Consider the following 23,122-nt stretch of genomic DNA (forward strand, 5'->3'; position numbering starts at 1 on the left):
TAAAGGCTCCCAGACTGAGCCCCCTCCTTCCTCTCCCCATCCTCATCCCCCCACCTTACCTCTTTCCCCTCCCCACAGCACCTATATATATTTATCATTATTATTATTCAAAGCTCCCCATCACCTTGCCCCCTCTTACCTCACCTCCCTTTTCTCCATCTCCTTCCCAGCCCACACCCTCCGCTTCTCAGCCGCTAACTTCCTCACTGCACCTCGTTCCAGCCTGTCCCACCTTCGACCCCTGGCCCAAGTCCTACCTCTGGCCTGAAACACCCTCCCCTCCTCAAATCCTCCAAACAATCACACTCCCCCTCCTTCAAAGCCCTACTGAAGGCTCACCTCCTCCAAGAGGCCTTCCCAGGCTCAACCCCCTTGTCCTCAGCTCCCCCTTCCCTCCAAGTCACTCTGACTCACTCACTTTGCTCTACCCACCACACAGCACTTGTGTATATATGTACATATCTCTAATTCTATTTATATTACTGCCTGTTTACTTGTTCTGATGTGTATATCTACAATTCTATTTATATTGATGTCTGTTGACTTGTTTTGATGTCTGTCTCCCCCTTTTAGACGGTAAACCTGGATTTCCTCTCTTTATTGCCAAATTGTACTTTCCAAGCACTTAGTAAGTGCTCTGCACACAGTAAGCACTCAATACAATTGACTGAATGAATGGGAATAATCCCTTGTTCCCAAGAGGTGACTATTATCATTCAGTGGTGTTTAGCATTTACTGTGTGCAGAGCACCATAGTAAGTGCTTATCCACTATTACTAAGCTATTATCCACTGTTCTGCATGATCACAATGCATGTTGTAAACATCCTCTAAGAAGTTCAAGGAATTCAATCATTGACAAGTTTAACCTGAAAACACACCTTGATTTCCATTAGTTTTTAATTTTTACTGTCATCCATACTTATTTTGCTCAGGGAGATAAAAGCATTTAAACCTGATGAGTGATTTAATTATTTTCCAGAAACTTCAGCACATTATTTCCCTTTGTCCTACTTAATGATTTTGGGGTTTTTTAGATAAAATAGGCCGTTAGCACTTCTCCAAAGTGAGATGCAATTTTTTCTTTATTTGGATGCTAAATTGTCAAATTTCCATTTTAAGGTGCTGATGTGATCAAGAATGACAGTATCTACTCAAGATATTTTACAGTTAGCCGAGGAAATGGTAGATACAGCCTCAAAGTGAGGGCTCAGGCAAGAAAAAACACGGTCAGGCTAAGCTCAAGATGCCAACACAGCCAAGCTCTGTACATACCAAGTTATATAGAAAATGGTAAGTAATGCTCGTAAAGGTGTAAATCCATTATTTGTTTGGGTTAGATATGTAAAAAGCAGCTAAGACAATGAAAATTATTTGCTCTCCAAATCTTGACTATTGCCTTAAGATCATCTATATATTGCTAAATGTCTAGCATATTGATGGGTTTAGGCATCAATAGCAATTGAGAAGCAGCATGGCTCAGTGGAAAGAGCACGGGCTTTGGAGTCAGAGGTCATGGGTTCAAATCCCAACTCCACCGCTTGTCAGCTGTGTGACTTTGGGCAAGTCACTTCACCTCTTTGTGCCTCAGTTACCTCATCTGTAAAATGGGGATTAAGATTGTGAGCCCCACATGGGACAATCTGATCACCTTCTATCCTCCCCAGCACTTAGAACATAGTAAGTGCTTAACAAATACCAAAATTATTATTAATTGCATTTATTTAGCCCTTACTTGTGAGACTGATTATAAATAGGAACTGAGAGAAATCACTAAATATACCTAAAAGTCCTTCCCGTATGGGTATAACTTTTCTGATGTCAGTCAAGAAGTATTTATTGAGTCATACAATGTGCAGGATATGACATTACCCCTCCAGGGAAAGGGACTGTGTCTAATTTCTACCTGTGAATTCTCTAGTCAATCAATGGCATTGAGTGTTTACTGTGTGCAGAACACTGTACTAAGCACTTGGGACACTACGGTGGAGTTGGTAGACACATTCCCTGCCCACGAGGAGAAGCAGCATGGCCTAGTGGATAAGCACAGGCTTGGGAGTCAGAAAGACCTGGGTTTTAATCCTGGCTCTGCCTCCTGTCTGCTAGGTGACCTTGGAGAAGTCGCTTCACTTCTCTGTGACTCGGTTACTTCATCCATCAACTGGGGATTAATTCTATGAGACCCATGTGGTAAGGGGACTATGTCCAACCTGTTTAGCTTGTATCTACCCTAGTGCTTAGTTCAGTGCCTGGCACATAGAAAGTGCTTAACAAATGCTATTTTAAAAAAATGAGTTTACAGACTAGAGTGGAAGAAGGGTATAGATACAAAAGATATGTAATTAAGTGCTGTAGTCACTAGGTGTTTAGTACAGACTTTGCCCACAGTAAGCCCTTAATGAATACTATTAGTACTATTACAAGGGCACCAACTTTGCATTACTAACTTGGGGTGAACTTGAAGGTGGAGCTTTGAAGTGGTGAGTTGAGAGGAAGAGGTGAAAGGGAAGTGCGGGTGGAAAGAGGGGAGAAGGAGGAGGGAATGGAGGAAGATAGCAAGTACAGTGGTCTGTACATAGCAAATGCTCAATAAACGATTGAATATCACTCCTTCCCTCACCATTGCTGTCCGTCTGCCCTCACCATGTATTAGAACCCCCACCCCCAAAGCCTCCTGAGAAGAAGCCATGCTCTTTCTGGTCTCACCCCATCCTCTCTTCCTAGGTGGTCATGGGGTCATTAGGGTGGCCAACAATCTTGGGTCAGGACCTGCAAAAAATGGCCCAGTTCTATTATTACAATTTTTATTATGGTACTTGTTGAGCACTTATTTGCCAAACACTGTTCTAAGCACCATGTTAGAGCATGGGCCTAATTCCAGCTCCGCCACATGTCTGCTGTGTGACCTTGTGCAAGTCACTTAATTTCTCTGTGCTTCAGTTATCTGCAAAATGGAGATAAGAGTGTAAACCCTATGTGGGACAGGGACTGTGTCCAACCTGATAAACCTGTATCTGCCCCAGCACTTAGAACAATGCTGGGCACATAGTAAGTGCTTAATCAGTACCATAATTATTATTTACTATTATTAGGTTGGACACACCTGTCCCATGTGAGGTTCACAGTTTAAATCCAGCACTTAGAACAGTGCTTTGCACATAGCAAGTGCTTAATAAATGCCAAAAAAAATAGGAGGCAGTAGAATTTAATCCCCATTTTACAGATGAGGGAAGTGAGGCACAGAGAAGTGAACTGACTTGCCCAAGGTCACACGGCAGACACTTGGCAGAGCCAGGATTAGAATCCAGGTTCTCTGACTTTCAGGCCTGTGTTCTTTCTAGAGAAGCAGAGTGGCTCAGTGGAATGAGCACGGGCTTTAGAGTCAGAGGTTCAAATCCCGGCTCTGCCACTTGTCGGTTGTGTGACTTTAGGCAAGTCACTTCACTTCTCTGTGCCTCAGTTACCTCACCTGTAAAATGGTGATTAAGACTGTGAGCCCCCCCTTGGGACAACCTGATCACCTTGCAACCTCCCCAGCACTTAGAACAGTGCTTTGCACATAGTAAGCACTTAATAAATGCCATTACTATTATTATTATAATTCTACTAGGCCACGCTGTTGTGACCAGAAATCCTATTCCAACATGTCACTGAATGGACCCTCAACAAATAATAATAATAATAATGGCATTTGTTAAGCGCTTACTACGTGCAAAGCACTGTTCTAAGCGCTGGGGGGATACAATGTGATCAAGTTGTCCCACGTAAGGCTCACAGTCTTAATCCCCATTTTTACAGATGAGGTAACAGGCTCAGAGAAGTTAAGTGACTTGCCCAAGGTCACACAGCAGACTTGTGGTGGAGCTGGGATTCGAACCCACGACCTCTGACTCTAAAGCCCGGGGTTTTTCCCCTGAGTCATGCTGCTTCTCTACAAATACTACCATTACTGTGTGCAGAACACTGTACTAAGCGCTTGGGAGAGTACAATCCAACAGAGTTGGGAGACACATTGCCTGCCCACAAGGAGTTTACAGTATAGAGTACTGAAAGCTACGAGTCTACTATTTTGTTTCCCCTGTTGCTGAACACCATTACACATTCAAAAGGGGAAACTGATTCTGTTTACTTGTTTGTGGGCCAAAAAAAATCCTTGAGACACTGAAGGGAAAAGATTCTTCTCACTGCAGTGTTCAAATAGCATAATTTTTTTTGGCTAGGCAAAATTGTGATGAACCCACCAAGACCTGAAGTGACAGATGATTCTGTTGAAGTAAAGGCAGAAGATTTTGGCAGAACCACCTTAGGAGGTTCATTCATTTCCTGGGGAGTTCCTGCTTCACCCCTTCCGGATGCGTTCCCCCCCTCCAAAATCACAGACCTGGAAGGAAAGTTTGAAGACGATCACATTCTCCTCTCATGGATGGCTCCTGGAGATGATTATGACATGGGACGAGGTAAGGTGGAAGTGATACTTAGACCTTTACCACAAATGATCTACTGCCTGTCTACTTGTGTTGCTTTGTTGTCCATCTCCCCCTTCTAGACTGTGAGTCCGTTGTTGGGTTGGGATTGTCTCTATCTGTTGCTGGGTCTGGGGCTTTTCACACATTTAATATTTGTCCCACTAACAACCCCACAGTACTTATGCACATATCTTGAAATTATATAGTATATATTGTAAATTATTCATTTATTCATATTAATGTCTGTCTCCACCTGTAGACTGTATGCTTGTTATGGACAGGGAAGGTGCCTGCTAATTCTGCTGTATAGTATACTCCTCAAGCGTTTAATAAATGCTCAATACATACCATTGATTGATCTATCTGCACTACAAGCTCTGAGGCCATTCAGGAGCATTTTTGAACCCCATCAGGTGTTTGGGGGGAGCGAGGGTGTTCACCTCTGCAAGCCACATTTGAGACGTTATTCACCTTCAAAACTCCATCCCAAAACCACATTCTAAAATGAAAGGTTTGCCCCTCTAAAGGTTTAGTCTTCAGTTGAAAGGGCAAAACATAACAATGGAAAAAACTCGGGCCTGGGAGTCAGAGGACCTGGGTTCTAATTCTGGCTCAGCCAATTTTTTTTTTGCCTACTGTGTGACACTGGGCAAGTTGCTTAACTTCCCGGTGCCTCAGTTGCTTCATCTGTAAAATGGGGATTCAATACCTCTTCTCCCTCTGACTTGGACTGAGAGCCCATGTGGGACAGGGACTGCATACCACCTAACTGACTTTTGTATCTACACCAGCACTTTGAACAGTGTGTGACATGGAGTAACTGCTTAGCATCACACACACACAAAAAAAGGCTGAGAGTTTACCAGACATATAGTTACAACAAAGTGTCCAAATCAGCCCAAGCAGGTTTTACTATCCCCATTTCACAATTAAAAAAATGGAAGCAAGAAGATTTTAATCAACTTGTACAAGGTGACAGAGATGGGCAGTGATAGGGTGAGGACTCCAAACATTTTCAATAATAATAATAATGATAATGGCATTTGTTAAGTACTTTCAATAATAATAATAATGATAATGGCATTTGTTAAGTACTTACTATGTGCAGACCACTGTTCTAAGAGCTGTCAACCACTTGTATTTATTAAGTACTTACTGAGTGCAGAGCACAGTGCTAAACAGCAAGAAGCAGTGTGGCCTAGGGGATAGAACACAGGGCTGGGAGTCAAAAGGACCTGGGTTCTAATCCTCACTCAGCCACTTATCTGCTCTGTGACCTTGGACAAGTCAATTTACTTTTCTGGGCCTCAGGTACCTCACCTGTATAAATGGGGATTAAGACTGTAAGACCCATATGGGACAGGGTCTCTGTGTAACCCGATTAGCTTTTCTCCACCCCAGTGCTCAGAACAGTGCCTAGCACACAGTAGGCATTTGACAAATACCACAATTATAATTATCACTAAGCACTTGGGCGAGTACAAAATAATAGAGTTGGTAGAAATGTTCCAATGTTCTACATTGCAATCCAGGCTACTGATGAAGCGAACACACTTTGTAACATAGTACATGTAACAAAGTTCATCCCTCCAGAGAGTCCCTGTTCTAATGCTCCTAATCCTAATTTTAGGTACAATTCTATTATCAGCATTTCAACTATAATTTGAGAGACAGACATTAATATATGTTACAGATATGTACATAAGTGCCATGAGCTGGGTGGGACTGAATAAAGGGAGAAAATCAGGGTGACACAGAAGGGAGGGGGAGAAGAGGAAATTAAGGCTTAGGCAGGGAAGGTCGCTTGGAGGAGATGTGCCTTCAGTAAGGCTTTGAAAGTGGAGAGAGTAATTGTCTGTTGGATATGAAAAGGGAGGGGGTGCCATCGTTTCCCTTTTCCTTGGTTTTCACTCCCCCCACCCTGCATTCTCCACACCCACAAAGAACCAAAGAGAAGAGAGAGGAAAATATTCTCAGAAGGATTCCCAGTTTCATTTATTTAGTAGAAAGACACATTTGCATTTTTATTTTCATTATTGTAGCACACTAAAAAGGGAATCTTATAAAAGCCAGGGGAATTGGCAGAAGTCTTCTGGCTAGATTCCCCCAGTGGATATTCTGGTTAATTTGAAACATATTTAGGTTCCTGTTCTGGGCTCATCATATTTATGGAAAAGGGGGGAAAAGGGGGCTGGGTGCGGTTCATGTACACTCCACTCAAGAAATGATCCCATATTGCTCCACAGTTAATCATTCTAGCCAGGGATTAAGCAAACCACTTACAAAGTCTGCTTAAAATTCCAACCAGAAAATTCCTCAGCTGGGAGAGAGGAAAGCCTCTAGAATGGTAGGCAAATTCTGGCTGCATGTGGATGGAGAGAAAACAAGGGGTTCTGAAGATATTCTATTATCCCCAAAACCCACTCACAAATGGAAATGTCAAAGTTTCTTACTGTGTACAAGATTAATAAAGCTATCGTTTTCCAGGTACCAACTATACAATAAGAATAAGCAAAAATCTCCTGGATCTCCGAGACAAGTTTGATCACGCTACTTTAGTGAACACATCAGGTCTGTTGCCTAAGGATGCCAACGTCAAGGAAACATTCACATTTAAACCGGAAACTTTCAAAATAGAAAACGGCACCAAAATCTATGTTGCAATCCAGGCCACTGATGAAGTGAATCACAAGTCTGATGTTTCTAACATAGTACACGTAACAAAGTTCATCCCTCAAGAGAGTCCCTGTTCTAATGCTTCTAATCCTAATTTTAGGTATGATTCTATTATCAGCATTTCAACTATAATTTGGGTAGCAGTTGGATTGGTTGCTGGTATTGGCATATTTTAGATGGAGAAGATAAAGTGCTAAATTTTCATTTTTGTTCGAAAATTTACATTGAACCTAACCTAGTTTTCTCCATTTTTTAGGTGGTAAAGCTCTGCAAAACTAATATGAGTTGTTTATTTTCTAAATATTCATTTGTATTTGAGTGCTTACTGTGTGCAGAGCACTGTACTCAGGGCTTGGGAAAGTACATTATAACAATAAACGGGTACATTCCCTGCCCACGAGTTTACAGTCTATAGGGAGAGACAGCCATTAATACAAATATGTTCATATAAATAAATATAAATTAATGAATGTATGTCAAAAATGTATCAGCTTGAAAATTCGATGTGTTCTAATCTTTCCCAAAGTTAAAAAGGAATATATGTACCCGCTCAAAAATGTTAACAAATGATATAGAAGTGAATTGAATGTCTCAACGATGTAAATTGTTTGAACAAAATTTGACATCTTCAGTGGGTATTATTTCCACCTGTTAATAAATTCTTCACCTCTAAATGAAAGCTCAGCCAAATAAATTTCTTCAATGGTATTTATCTCAGCCAAATAAATTTCTTCAATGGTACCTATTAAGTACTTACTGTGTGCAAAGCACAGTACTAAGTGCTTGGGAAGGTAAACAACAGGAGTCATCCCCCCTCCCCACTGCTCTCAACCCCCTTTTCAACTTTCCCATCAGTATCTTCAGAGGAGATGGCCTGCCTCCTCTCAAGTGCCAGCAGCCCCTCCACATGAGCATCACACCCCATTCCTTCATACGTTATAAAAGAAATTCTCACCCCTTCCCTCCTTAACTACCATCTTCAACCACTCACTCTTCAATGGCTTCTTCCCCACTGCCTTCACACATGCCCACACCTCCCCCATCCTAAAAATCCTTCCATTGACCTAAAGATCTAGCAATAACCAACCCCAAGAAGAACATGTTTCACATGGGTTTTTTAATGGTACTTGTTAAGTGCACCATACCAAGCACTGGGGTAAATGCAAGGTAATCAGTTTGGATACAGTCCACATCACACACGGTGCTCACAGTCTTAATCTCCATTTTACAGGTGAGGTAACTGAGGCACAGAGAAGATAAATGACTTGCCCAAGGTCCCATAACAGACATATGGTGGAACACCTATCAGAACCCAGGCCCTCTGAGTCCCGGACCCATGCCCTTTTCACTAGGCCATGCTCCTTCTCTGTGTGGGAGAGTTGGCATGTGCACACAGGCACACACATACATGGGCACTGAAAAGAAGGGGTCAGGGAAAGAGGCCTATTGTTCAGAGTGAAGAACGGGCTCTGACAAGAAGCATTTCAGCGTGGCTCAGCAGAAAAGAGCACGGGCTTTGGAGTCAGAAGTCATGGGTTCAAATCCCGGCTCTGCCAATTATCAGCTGTGTGACTTTGGGCAAGTCACTTGACTTTTCTGTACCTCAGTTCCCTCATCTGTAAAATGGGGATTAAGACTGTGAGCCCCCAATGGGACAACCTGATCACCTTGTAACGTCCCCAGCGCTTAGAAAAGTGCTTTGCACATAGTAAGCGCTCAATAAATGCCATTATTATTATTATTACTATTATTATGAGAGCAGTTCCTGCTCTTGGAGCCAGATGGTTAAGTTTTTCACCTCAGCCTAGCCCTCTGGCTAAGTCCTGCTTGCCTTTTGCTAAGGCTGACTTGTGCCTGTTGACAATCCTTGTTGCAGGCCATCTGCCCTAGCCTCCACACCTCAGAGACTACCTGCTTGGATTTCTATCCACCTGGCCACCGCCCTTCTCCTTCCCCCTGAATTCTACCGCTGCCTCAGCTCGCTGGCTTCTGACACACAGAGGGAAGGAAGAGGAGGAAGCAGCCATTGAGTGAAGAGATTTTGGGAAACCAGAGAGGAGAGGGGTTAGAGACAGCACAGAAGGGAGGACCCTGGAAGTCACAGAATGAATGGAGTTTGGGAGGGAACAAGTATGGATCAGTCATATTTATTGAGCACTTACTGTGTCCAGAGCACTGTACTAAGTGGTTGGGAGAGTACAAAGCATCAGAGTTGGTACACGTATTCCCTGCCCAAAATGAGTTTACAATCCAGATTGGGAGACAGACATTAATATAAAAACATAAATCACAGATATGCACCTAAGTGCTGTGGGACTGAGAGAGAGGTGAATAAAGGGTGCAAGTCCAAAGTACCAGAAGAGACTGCTTTGTTATCAATTCAGGATTTTAATGCTGCTGACTTAAAACTCCCTCTCTGGGTACTTGCGGCTCTGATCTCTAAACAGTGAAGTCCAGGAAATAGGTTTCTGACTCATGACTATTTTTCCCATGTTGATAATGAATGTAGAAGTTTCCTTCCTGTAAAAGGACAACCTGCCACATAATTAAGATAAATTATCCAAGCTAATGGAGCACCTAGAGCTTTCTTTAAACCTTTTACCTCAAATGTAACTTGAACACTCTGATCAGATAATTTACTATGATTAATCACATTCACAGATAGAGCAACTTCAGGACATTTGCTGCTTATTAGAAAACATAATATTTACTGAAGAAAATCATTAAACTGTGTCCCTGAAACTGCTAAATTGTTTCAGACTGCAGTGTGGAACCAAGGACATGATTTTTGTCACCTGTCAGATACAAGAAAAAGGCAGGAAACAGCAGAAAACATTTTTTATAATGATGGCATTTATTAAGCTCTTACTATGTGTAAAGCACTGGGGAGTTACAAGGTGACCAGGTTGTCCCTCGGGGGGCTCACAATCTTAATCCCCATTTTACAGATGAGGTAACAGGCACAGAGAAGTTAAGTGACTTGCCCAAAGTCACACAGCTGACAATTGGTGGAGCTGGGATTTGAACCTGTGACCCCTGACTCCAAAGCCCATGCTCTTTCCACTGAGCCAAGCTGCTTCTCTCCGTCTAAGCCTTTCAAAAATATAGACTTTACCATTAACTGCCCTGGATTCAGGCACCCATCAAGTAATTTGACTGTTTTTAGGATAATTTTGGCATTCATAAAATGCTTATGTGTCAAAGTACTGAGCTAGACGCTGGAGTAAATACAAAGCAATTAGACTAGATCCAGTTACTTTCCCACCTGGGGATCCCATTTTAAGAGGTGGTGGAGAGCAGATGTCTTATTCTATTTTACAGATTAGGAAACAGACCTATAGGCTAAATGACTTGCCCAAGGTCATACCGCAAGCCACTGCCAGAGCTGGAGGAAGAACCTCTTCCTCCCTTCAAAGCCCTACTGAGAGCTCACCTCCTCCAGGAGGTCTTCCCAGACTGAACCCCCCACTTTTCCTCTCCTCCTCATCGCCCCCCTCCCTCTGCCCTACCCCTTAACTCCTCCCCACAGCACTTGTGTACATTTGTACATATTTATTACTCTATTGTATTAATGATGCGTATATAACTATAATTCTATTCTGATGGCATTGACACCTGTTTCCTTGTTTTGTTGTCTGTTTCCCCCTTCTAGACTGCGGGCCCATTATTGGGTAGGAACCGTCTCTCTGTGTTACCAATTTGTATTTCCCAAGTGCTTAGTACAGTGCTCTGCACACAGTAAGCACTCAAATACGATTGAATGAATGAGCCAGGGTCTCCAGTCTCCCAGGCCCATGGTCATTGCATATCTCTATCATGACCTAGAGATTACTTCACAATGGCTTGGCTGGTCAGCTCTGAGTTCAGGATATCATTCAAGACCCATTCCCCTTCCCTTTAGAGGAAAAGCAGGTGTAGTAGACCCAATATTCCCTGATTTTATCAATCAACAGTATGTATTGAGCATGTACTATATGCAGGGTGTTGTATTAAGTGCTTGGGAGAGCGCAATACTATTTATTTTGTTAATGATGTGCATCTAGCTTTACTTCTATTTATTCTGATGACTTGACACCTGTCCACGTTTTGTTTTGTTGTCTGTCTCCCCCTTCTAGACTGTGAGCCCATTGGTGGGTAGGGACCATCTCTATATGTTGCCAACTTGTACTTCCCAAGCACTTAGTACAGTGCCCTGCACACAGTAAGGGCTCAATAAATCCGATTGAATGAATGAACTAGCAGACATTTCCTGTCCATAACAAGCTTACAGTCTAGAGGAGCTACACAGCCATCCTTAGAACAGCACTCAGAACAGTGCTTTGTACATAGTAAGCACTTAAGTGCCATCATTATTATTATCCTGGAAGATACAATGACCAGGAAACTGGTGCAAGAATATGACAGTAATCAAAAGTCAGACAGTCAGTCAATAGTGTTTACCGACCATTGACTAGTGCAGAGCACTGTACTACGTGCTGGGGAAAGTACAACAATAACCAACACATTCTCTGATCAGAATGAGCTTATAATCTAGTGGGGGAAACAGACATTAATATAAATTACAGATATGTACATAAGTGCAGTGGGGCTGGGATGGCGGTGGTGGGAGGGAGATGAATAAAGGGAGCATGACAAGATGACGCAGAAGGGGATGGAAGAAGAGGAAAGAAGGGTTTAGCCAGAGAAGGCCTCTTGGAAGAGATGTGTGTTCAATATGGCTTTGAAGGCAGGCAGAGTAATTGTTTGTCAGATGTCTTGAGAGGAAGTCATTTTGAAGTTTTTATATGATTTTGCCCTAGAGGTAGACACACAGGTAACTATAACCCTCTTTGAAGAGACACTAGCACCAGGCTGAAGAGCAGCAAAGAGGAAATCAAAGTTATATACTGAGAAAACGAATATGCATGCAAAGGTCTTCAGTGGTAGCACATAACTGAATGCTTTCACAGAATTCTCCGGTCAAAAGGGCAAGGTCACACAGCAGACAAGCGGCGGACCCCGAGTTAGACTTCCTGGACCTCTGACTTCCAGGCACAGACTCTTTCTACTAGAGTTTTTATCTACTGTGTTAACATGAGGAAACCAGACCTTTGGCCCTTCCAGGATCATGACCATTTGGAGAGCAGTGGAATGGTGAGGAAGGCAATAAACAATGGTATTTGAGCATTTTCTGTGTGCAGAGCACTATTCTAAAGTCTTGGGAAAATACAGAGTACAGAAGTACAGAAACAGTTGATAAATTCATTCCCTGCCCAAAATGAGTTTACAGTGTAGAGGGGGAGGCAGACATTAATATAATTTATAGATAAGTACATAATAAATTTATAGTTGTCCATATCTATAAATTCCTAAATCCCAACTTCTCTCCTTCTCAGTAATTTCACATCACCTCTTGCCTCCAGGACAATGCTATATGAATTTTCCCACCAGCTGAAGTACAACATGTTCAAAACTCAACTCATCTTCCCTCCCAAAACCTCTTCACCACCAAACTGTCTCATCAGTTGGCAACAACAATGTGCTCCTCCTCAGTCCATAATCTTGGTATTATCTTAGACTTCTCCCTCTCATTCAACCCCTATATTCAATTACTACGTCCTGCGGATTCGTGATCCATGGTATTTCCAGAATCGGCCCCTTCTTCTCCATCAAAACTGTCACCATGCTGACAGTCCTGATTTGTCATATCTTGTTATGATGACTGCATCCATTCTTCCCCTTTTCCAGTCTACATTTCACTCTGCTGCATGGATTATTTTCCTATTTTTCTGTAATTTATTTTAGTGTGTCTCCCCAGACTTGCTGGGAGGGTTCATTTCTACTAATTCTATTATACTTTTCCAAATGCCTGGTACAGTGGTATGCATACCGTAAGCACTCCTTAAATGTTATTGAACAGATCAACCTATGATATTTATTGAGTGCTTGCTGTATGTGGAGCACTGAATTAAGTGCTGGAGACTGGGTATAATACCACAGAGTTTGTAGATGCACTCCCTGCCCACACTGAGCTTACAGTTTAGAGGGATATTGCACCATGACAAGTGAATGTTGAGAGGGAACTGTAGTAGACAGATCAGCCTATGGAGCCGAGAATAAGACAAGAATGGCTCTTTTTGAGCAGATGTTACATGAGGATCATGAGATTAAGAAGCAAAATCAAGAATGACTATGTGCTGCCAAAAGCATATCAAGACATATATGGGATGGCTTGGATTGTAAATCATTATTATTGTATTTGTAAAGTGCTTATTATGTATGAAGCACTGTTCTAAGCACTTGGGTAGATAGAAATTAGTCAGACTGGACTCAGTGTCTGTCCCACAAAAGGCTCACAGTTTAAGTAAAAGGGACAACAGGTATTGAATCCCCATTTTACAGTTGAGAAACATGAGGCACAGAGAACTTATGCGACTTGCCCAAGAACCCACATGTGACTCCCATACCTGTGTTCTTTCCACTTGGCCACACTGCTTCTCATACATTGGCCTCTTCAGCCAAATGGGCAAAATCCCCCATCAATAGTGGTCTTCACACAAGTATATACATGACACAGTGGATAGACCATGGGCCTGGGAATCAGAAGGTCATGGGTTCTAATCCCAGCTCCACCACTTATCTGCTGAGTGACCTTGGTCAAATCACTTAACTTCTCTAGGCCTCAGTTACCTCATCTGTAAATTGGGGATCGAGACTGTGAGCCCCATGGGGGACAGGGACTGTGACCAACCCAATTTGCTTGTGTCCACCCCAGTGCTTTGTACAGTGCCTGGCACATAGGAAGCACTTAAATACCATTATTATAAGTGCTTAATACAGTGCTCTGCGCAAAGTAAATGCTCAAATACGATTGAATGAATGAATATATACACATTCACTCATTCAATTGTAACTGAGTGCTTACTGTGTGCAGAGCACTGTACTAAGTGCTTGGAAAGTACAATTCAGCAATACAGAGACAAACCCTGCCCACACTGGGCTTACAGCCAAGAAGGGGGAAGATAGACATCACAAGTAGTAAACAGGCATCAATATAGATATATATACACACATACTTATATCAAATATACTTCTATTTAGAGAGCAGAGAAATAATTCATTATATCCAAATGAAGGTATAAAAAGTCATTATAATAGTGTTGCAAATTTATACTGCTAATTGACTAGTTCATGCTGAGTTTCTGATTTTCTTCTCTTCAGAATCCATGTCGCTATCATCCCTATCCCCATCCTGCAATGTCTCAGGAAAAAAACAGTATATGGTTCCTATCTGTTTCAAATACATTTCATTTCAAAAAAGTCCAAAGAAATATTACAATGATGGATATTCTGTGATAGCAAACTAGACAGTAAGCTTCTCTCAAGACTGTAAGCTCCTTATGGGCAAAGAACTTGCCTACCAACTCTGTTATTCATTCATTCAATCGTATTTGAGTGCTGTGTGCAGAGCACTGTACTAATACTGTACTCTAAGAATTTGGTACAGTGCTCTGTATACTAAGCACTCACTAAATACGATTAAGTAATAATAATGATGGCATTTTATGAAGTGCTTATTATGCACAAAGCACTGTTTACAAGAAGATCAGGTTGTCCCACAGGGGCTCACAATCTTAATCCCCATTTTACAGGTGAGGGAACTGAGGCACAGAGAAGTTAAGTGACTTGCCCAAAGTCACACAGCTGACAATTGACAGAGCTGGGATTCGAGCCCCTGACTTCAAAGCCCGTGTTCTTTCCACTGAGCCACGCTGCTTCTCTATTGATCAGTAGTAGTATTTGTTATGCATTTACTATGTGTAGAGCACTGTACTAAGCACTGCAATCTGTCCTTTGAGGAGCTCAGATTCTTCAAATGTAGGTGGGGGAAGTACTGGAGACAGGTATTTTGGAAGCAATGAAACATAATATGTTAGAACAGTGAAAGGGACAAGGACTAATACACAATACACCAAATAATCACAGGGGTCAGTAGGGAGCTTTGCTTAGAGGAGCAGAATTTCAGGATTCCCTTGATTTCCCAGTCCACTCTATACCTGTAGCCACCACAACAGCTATCACAAGTTGTAAGAGGCCTCATGCTGCAGGTGCTCTTCTTCCCCACTGCGGGGAGAGCGGGGGGGCGGGGGTGGGGGGGGAACGACAATCAAGATGGATGGGGTCTCCTTGATGGTGCCAAGGGGAGCTGGAGACAGTTCCCAGGGAGTTGGCATGGCTGTTGCTCAGAGGAAGTAGGAGGCAGTTGCCCTTGGTGGTGGAAATGCTCCCTGCATTGGGGTGTGATAAGGGCTTAATGTCTATGATGACTTTATTAAAGGTTTAAGGTTCTTAAAAAAACAAAGCCAAAAAAAATAAACCCAAAGCAAGTGAGAAATAACTAAGATTTCACTTGTACCTCCCAAGCACTTAGTACAGTGCTCTGCACACAGTAAGCACTCGATAAAGATGACTGAATTAATGAATGGAGAGGCTCAAGCTCATCTATAGAAGCAGCGTGGCTCAGTGGAAAGCGCACGGGCTTGGGAGTCAGAGGTCATGGGTTCTAATCCCAGCTCCACCACTTGTCAGCTGTGTGACTTTGGGCAAGTCACAGCTTCTCTGGGCCTCTGTTATCTGATCTGTAAAATGGGGATTAAGACTGTGAGCCCAACATGGGACAACCTGATCATCTTGTATCCTCCAGAGCTTAGGACAGTGCTTTGCACATAGTAAGTGCTTAACAAATTCCACCATTATTATTATTATCTCAACTCCAACCCGTCCCACATCCTACAACACTCACCTTCCTGAAACCCAACAGAAAATGACACTCTCCCCCAGCCCCTGCCTTCAAAGCCTTCCTGAAGGCACTTGTTCTCCAAGAGATCTTCCCTGAATAAGCCCTCCTTTCATCTTGTCCCACTCCCCTCTGTGTTTCCCTGACTTGCTCCCTTTATTCATCCCCACTCCCAGCCCCACAGCACTTATGTACCTATCTGTAATTTATTTATTTGTACTAGTCTCTGTCTCCCCCTCTATACTGTAAGCTCGCTGTGGACAGGGAATGTGTCTATTGTTAGATTGTACTCTCCCAAGAGCTTAGAACAATGTTCTGCACACATGGAAAGAGCATGGGCTTTGGAGTCAGAGATCATGGATTCAAATCCTGGCTCCACCAATTGTCAGCTGTGTGACTTTGGGCAAGTCGCAACTTCCCTGTGCCTCAATACCTCAACTGTAAAATGGGGATTAAGACTGTGAGGCCCCCATGGGACAACCTGATCACCTTGTACCCTCCCCAGTGCTTAGAACAGTGCTTTGCACATAGTAAGTGCTTAACAAATGCCAATATTAAATTAATTAATAAGCACTCAAATGTGACAATGAGTGGAGGGCAGTTTTCGCGACTATGGTCGGGGAGTAGGAGGGGGCCAAGAACATTCAGTGAGGCAAGGCTGCAGGTACAAGATGTTTTGCTTGGTCACAGTGAAGAGGGGCTGAGAAGTTTCAGCAGCACCTTTTATACCTGGCCTGGTGTTCACATAGCACACCGAGACCCAAACAGGTTTGGGTGATCAAGAGCGCACAGAGAGGAGAGGATGAGAAGAACATTCACCTTAAATATGTTTGGCTGTCCTTAAAGCAGCCTCCCTTTCATTTATCTTAAGGAGGAAGATAATGCAGTTAAGTCATTCTGACCTGTTTTTCCTGACATTTTACCATGAAAGAGTGTGGTCTCTGATGTAGATGTGAAATTTGGTTCTTTAAATGGGCTCACTCCATTAGCTGAAATGCCTCCACCCTATGGTGAATCATGGGATAATTACTTCTGGCTCTCTAAACGCTCAAGGCATTTTTAACAATGCAATTCATGTATGACTCAATTCCCTCCTGAGCCTTACAAAACTTTTGCTCAAATTTACAATTTTTTTTTAAATCATTTTCACCGATCCATTGATTGCTTGTGAGACTCAATCTATCAACAGGCCAGTGAAATCAGTTACTTCTCACTTGCTTTGGGTTTTTTTTTTTTTTGGCTTTTTTTTTTTTTTAAGAACATTAAACCTTTACTAAAAGTTATCATAGACATTAAGCCCTTAGCACACCTAGATGCAGGGAGCATGTCACACTATTTGCCAGGAAATAACCCCCTAATTCCAGAACAAAACTGATGGGGTCAGGAGAAAGTCAAATTCATATTTTAACTGCACAATGAAGGGAGGGCCAGGTAGACCATGGAGATTGACAGGGGAGATTATATACAGTTACCTTTTATTTTTACCATTATCACTCTCAACTTGTAGAAATGTGCCTAGGAAAATTGATGTGTGACTAATAGTCTTTCCCTCAGTCTTTTGGTTTGTGGCTTCAGTTTCCACTTGCAAAAGCATCTCTTAGTTTGCTCCTCTGGTTCTTCACCCAAGTGAAAAACTCACAAAATCACAGTGTTCTGGCTAATCCAGTTTAGAACACCTTTTCTAGTGTATTTAACGCTGAGGAAAGCAGTCTCTTACAGTCTCTAAACTGTAATCTTATTTTGAGCATGGAACGTGTCTAATATTGTACTCTCCCAAGCTCTCGGTACAGTGCTCTGAACACAGTAATAATAATAATGTTAGTATTTGTTAAGGGCTTATTATGTGCCAAGCACTGTTCTAAGCTCTGGGGTGATACAGGGTAATCAAGGTTGTCCCACATGGGGCTCACAAACTTAATCCCCATTTTACAGATGAGGGAACTGGAGCTGAGGCACAGAGAAGTTAAGTGACTTGCACAAAGTCACACAGCTGAGAAGTGGCAGAGCGGGGATTAGAACCCACAACCTGACTCCCAAGCCTGGGCTTTTTCCACTGAGCCACGCTGTTTCCCCAGTAAGTGCTCAGATAAGATTGAGAGTAGTGTAAGCTCATTATGGGCAGGGACTGTGTCTGCTAATTGCTATATTATACTCTTCTAAGCTCTTAATACATTGCTTTGCCCATAAGCATCAAAGGACCATTTACTGATTGGCTGACTGATGCTGTCTCAATAGAACTGCTTGGCTTGCTGAGAATTAACAATTGCTGCTGTCTAAAATGCTAAATGCAACCAGTGTCTAGGGCTGTGAACTTGAATGTGGATTTTGGTGATACATGTTTTACAGGATTGAATTCTTTCTGTAATCATGGAGTGTTTCTGAGCCATCCAAATGGTAACAGTCAGTTACTTGACAGGAGCAAGCATTACAAGGAATTGCGATTTGGGCTCCTAACTGGAACTCCCTCCATGATAGATATTCTCCCACCTTTCAAAGCCTCACTGAAGGCAAGTCTCCTCTAAGAGGCCTTCCCAGACTAAGCCCTACTTTCCTCATTTCCCACTACCTTCTGCTAACACCTTGACTTGCTCCCTTTGCTCACCCCCCTGCCAACCACACAGCCCTTATGTATATAGCTGTAATTTTATTTATTTATATTAATGTCTGTCTCCCCCGCCCCAAACTGTAAGCTCGTTGTTGGAAGGAAAGGTCATCATTTATTGTTGTACCGTGCTTTCACAAGTGCTTAGTACATTGCTCTGCACACAGTAAGCGCTCCATAAACATGATTGAGTGAATAAAATGCTGTGTAGCTTTGTGAGTTCCACACGTTACAGCACTTCCAGGCTTCATTCCTAAGCAACTCCAAATTATGTAACATTTGTGCATATAGCTTTAATTCTACTTCTGATGACTTTGACTCCTGTCTACCTGTTTTGTTGTCTGTCTCCTTCTCCTAGACTGTGAGCCCGTTGTTGGATAGGGACCGTCTTTATATGTTGCCAACTTGTACTTCCCAAGCGCTTAGTACAGTGCTCTGCATACAATAAATGCTCAATAAATACGATTGAATGAATTGAATGAAACAGCTGTCAGCAACTAAGGGCCCAATTTAATCATCTGTAACCTCTTTTGAACAGTTCATGTCTTAGGTTAGACTGGCCTCTGGTGGCTACTGAGAATTAACACTGAGGCCTTTCCCAGAGGATCATACAACCACTTAAAAAAGATTTCAGAACAGGTCCAGTCTTTAGTATAAATACTTAAGGACAGATGAATTCTGATATTCAGGGACATACTGAATTCTAACTGTAGCTATTGTTTCAGCAGTGATGCGACTCGGTACCTTTATTTTTCTCTTGAACACTAATATTGCTCCAAAAATCAAGTAAGCCCTGACAGATCTGATTATCATATATCTACCTCAGCATTTAACCACAGACCTAGAGAAGCAGTGTGGCCCAATGGAAAGAGCCCGGGCTTGGGAGTCTGAGGTCATGGGTTCGAATCCCAGTTCCACCATTTGTCAGCTGGGTGACCTTGGTCAAGTCACTTGGGTGAGCCTCAGTTACCTCATCTGTAAAATGAGGATTAAGACTGTGAGCCGCTCGTGGGACAACCTGATCACCTTGTAACCTCCCCAGTGCTTAGAACAGTGCTTTGCACATAGTAAGTGCTTAATAAATGCCATCATCATTATTATTACTATTACTATTATTCTCTGGGCCTCAGTTACCTCATCTGTAAAATGGGGATTAAGACTGTGAGCCTCACATGGGACAACCTGATCACTTTGTATCCCCCTCAGCGCTTAGAACAGTGCTTTGCACATAGTAAGTGCTTAACAAATGCCATTATTATTATTTTTATTATCTAGGCATACAAGTGCTTGACAAATACCACAATTAAGAACACCTAAATCCTGATGGTTCTCACTGACCAATCAATTGTATTTATTGGGCAGTTACTGTGCAAAGACCTCTTGGGAGAGTATAATATTAGAGTTAGTAGAAACATTTCATGCCCACAAGGACCTTACAGTCCACAAAGGAAGAGAAACATTAATATAAATTACAGATATGTACATAAGTGCTATGGGGCTGAGGGTGGGGTGAATTAATCACTCCATTCACCCTTTCCTAGAGTTCTGTGTCTGTCATTTGTCTGTCAGCCAATTACCTCTGTGAAATACCAACATTTTGTTCCTCCCTCTTTTCGTTTCTGCAGTCAAAATAAGAGGCAGTTCAGGATTTGCTAGCAGGGAGGCAGAGATGGACATGGAGACAAAGAGATGCAGGCAGGCAGAGACACAGGCAGAGACCTGAAAAGGGAGAGGCAGAGAAACAGACCCAAGATTATTAAAAAAAAAAAAAGCCATCAAATTCATTTTAGGTTTTTCCTCCAGTTCTTTCTGAAGAGAGCTTCACTATGTTTTCTAATATTTGCGTGAGCACGGGGAAAGCAAAGAGGAGACAGAGGGCTTTACCTGCCAAAGACCTTGAGTGAAATTTCAAAGATGTTTCTTAAAGTGAGGCTTAATTTTTAATACTAAAAAACCCAACCCACTAGGTCCTGATTTCAGAATGAAGCATTGTCTTTTGCAATGGATAAGATGTGAAACAGGGGTCACGTGTTATTCCCCAAAAAGTTTATAGTCTGGTGGCATTAATAGCAAGATATAAAAAATTAAAAATAAAAAAAGGGAATAAACTCATGGTTACTAATACTGGAATGGTTCAAAAGCTTGCAGAGGTTTTTTCAAGAAAGAGTACAGACAGCAGTGGCAAGAGAGACATACATCCTCTGCCCTCAAGAAATGTACAATCTTATGGGGAAGATGGACTAAAAGCATTTATAAATAATAAAGTCATGAACAAGAAGTACAAACAGCTGAAAAAATAACTCCATGAATATATAAAAATATAATCAATGATATTTACTGAGCACTTACTATGTGCAGAACACTGTACTAAGCACTTGGGAGAGTATAACAGAATTAGCAATTGCATTACCTGTCTATCATGAGTATATACATATACAATAAATACTGAAGAAAGGAATAAATATGCAACTGTGTAAGGGTGACTGATGAAACTGAAGTGTGAATTGAAGCTTAAAAACATGTGAGCCCGTTGTTGGGTAGGGACCGTCTCTATATGTTGCTGACTTGTACTTCCCAAGCTCTTAGTACAATGTGCTGCACACAGTAAGCACTCAATAAATACAATTGAATGAATGACAGAAGAAATAAGTTCCAGAAATACATATCCTCCAAGGAAAAATGTCCTATTCCTGGACTCCTCAATTTCAGCCTTCAGTCCGGGTTTATTGAAGTTTGTAAGCCCTAATAATTACACTACAATGTTTGAGAGATTTGTAAGACAAAGATACAGGCATTGAAACCCAGATATATCCACACTTCACCAGACAATTTGAGAATGCAAAAAGTATTTAGGACTGTCAGTTCCATACTGGACTTTTCATTCATAATCACACCCATGGACACACTTCAACCAGTGGATCAATGGTATTTATTGATCATTCAGTAGGTGCTATACTCAATGCTTGGGAGCATACAATTCAATAGAGTGGGTAGATTCTGCCCATAAGGAGTTTACAGTATCAATCGTATTTCATTCATTCAATCATATTTATTGAGTTCAGAACACTTTATTAAGTGCTTGGGGGAGTACAATAGCAATAAACAGTCGCATTCCTTCCCCACAACAAGCTTCCAGCCATGGGCAGAGAAGAGAGACAGACATCAATACAAATAAATAAAATTACAAATATGTTCATAAGTGCTGTGGGGCTGGGAGGTGGGGAAGAGCAAAGGGAGCAAGTCAGGACAACGCAGAAAGGAGTGGGACATGAGGAAAAGTGGGGCTAAGTCTGGGAAGGCCTCTCGGAGGAAATGTGCCTTCAATAAGGCTTTGAAGGTGGTGGGGAGATTAATCGTTTGGCAGATGAGGAAGAAGGGCGTTCCAGGCCAGAGGCAGGATGTAGACTAGGAGCTGGTGGTGAGACAGGCAAGATCATACTTATTGAGCACTCACTGCATGTAAGGCACTAAGAAGAGTACAGTACAGAGTTGGTAGGCACGTTCCCTGCCCACAAGGTTACACTCTTCACTCTCAATAGTGTCATCTTCAGATATTAAGTACAGCTATAAACCATGCACTGATACTTGTTAAAGGCAAACCAATTCTAATGGAAAACATCAAAAAAGATTGTTGGATAGGGATTGTCTCTGTTGCCAAATTGTATTATCCAAGTGCTTAGTACAGTGCTCCTTCATGCTTCCTTCAAGAGCCCCAAGTCCCACCAGTGAGAAGGCTGGCATTAGCCAGCTACTTTTCAGGATGCCTATTGCCTCCTGGAATTCTCTAGGTGGCTCTTCAAAGACCTCCACTACCCATGTGCTTAGCCACTGCAAGCCCTCCAACTGGGTATAGAAGGCATACTAAAAGCACATCTCCCCCAAGAGGTCTTCCCTGACAACTCTCATTTCCTATTCTCCCACTCCCTTCTACTCTGCCCTTGGATTTGCTCCCTTTTTCACCCCTTGCTAAACCCCATAGCACTTTATTTACATACTTTATTAATATTAATGCCTGTCTCCCTCTTTAGGCTCACTGTGGGCAGGAAACATGTCTACCAACTCTGTTATAATGTACTTTTCCAAGTAATGAGTACAGTGTTCTGCACACAGTGAGCTTTCAAGAAATACAATTGATTGATTCCAAAACTGGGATTAAAACCCAGGTCATCTAACTCCCAGGCCCAGGCTCTTTCCGCTAGGCCACGCTGCTTCTCAAAAAATGATAAAACTTACACCTTACTATCTCAGGTTGTAACTAGAAATGTTTTGTCCCAGGATATGAGGATCTCAAGAGGCCTCCATGTGACCCTCAACTCAGATAACATCGCATGCAAAAAAAAAAAAAAGGTGCATCTGCAAATTTCTCACTTTCACCTTACATCTTTTATGCATTTTTTTTAACCCCACCCCCACAGGTGGTTAGGCATGATCGCATCACCACACAACATACTTCTCCATCCAGACTAACAGGAACTCCTCACTCTTCATATTCCCCAAGCCACAGTACTTTGCAGCTTCGAAACCCTTAAACAAACAAAAAAAACCCACACAACCCACCACCTTCTCTACTTCTCACCCCGCTCCAGGCACTTCGGTGGCACAG

General features: G+C 42.2%; 1 protein-coding gene across 1 annotated transcript in view; it reads left to right on the top strand.

Annotated features, from left to right (window-relative positions):
- LOC119927072 (calcium-activated chloride channel regulator 1-like) overlaps positions 1-13,310 on the top strand; it is a 49,111-nt gene extending 35,801 nt beyond the window's left edge. Inside the window, 7 exon segments of the mRNA XM_038745614.1 lie at positions 1,122-1,292; positions 4,220-4,456; positions 6,953-7,300; positions 7,398-7,400; positions 8,212-8,264; positions 12,173-12,274; positions 13,266-13,310. Of these exon segments, the coding sequence (XP_038601542.1) occupies positions 1,122-1,292; positions 4,220-4,456; positions 6,953-7,300; positions 7,398-7,400; positions 8,212-8,264; positions 12,173-12,274; positions 13,266-13,310 (959 nt within the window).
- Positions 13,311-23,122: the final 9,812 nt, after the last annotated feature.

This window comes from Tachyglossus aculeatus, chromosome 4 (assembly GCF_015852505.1).
Source record: "Tachyglossus aculeatus isolate mTacAcu1 chromosome 4, mTacAcu1.pri, whole genome shotgun sequence".
Classification (NCBI taxonomy): Eukaryota; Metazoa; Chordata; class Mammalia; order Monotremata; family Tachyglossidae; genus Tachyglossus; species Tachyglossus aculeatus.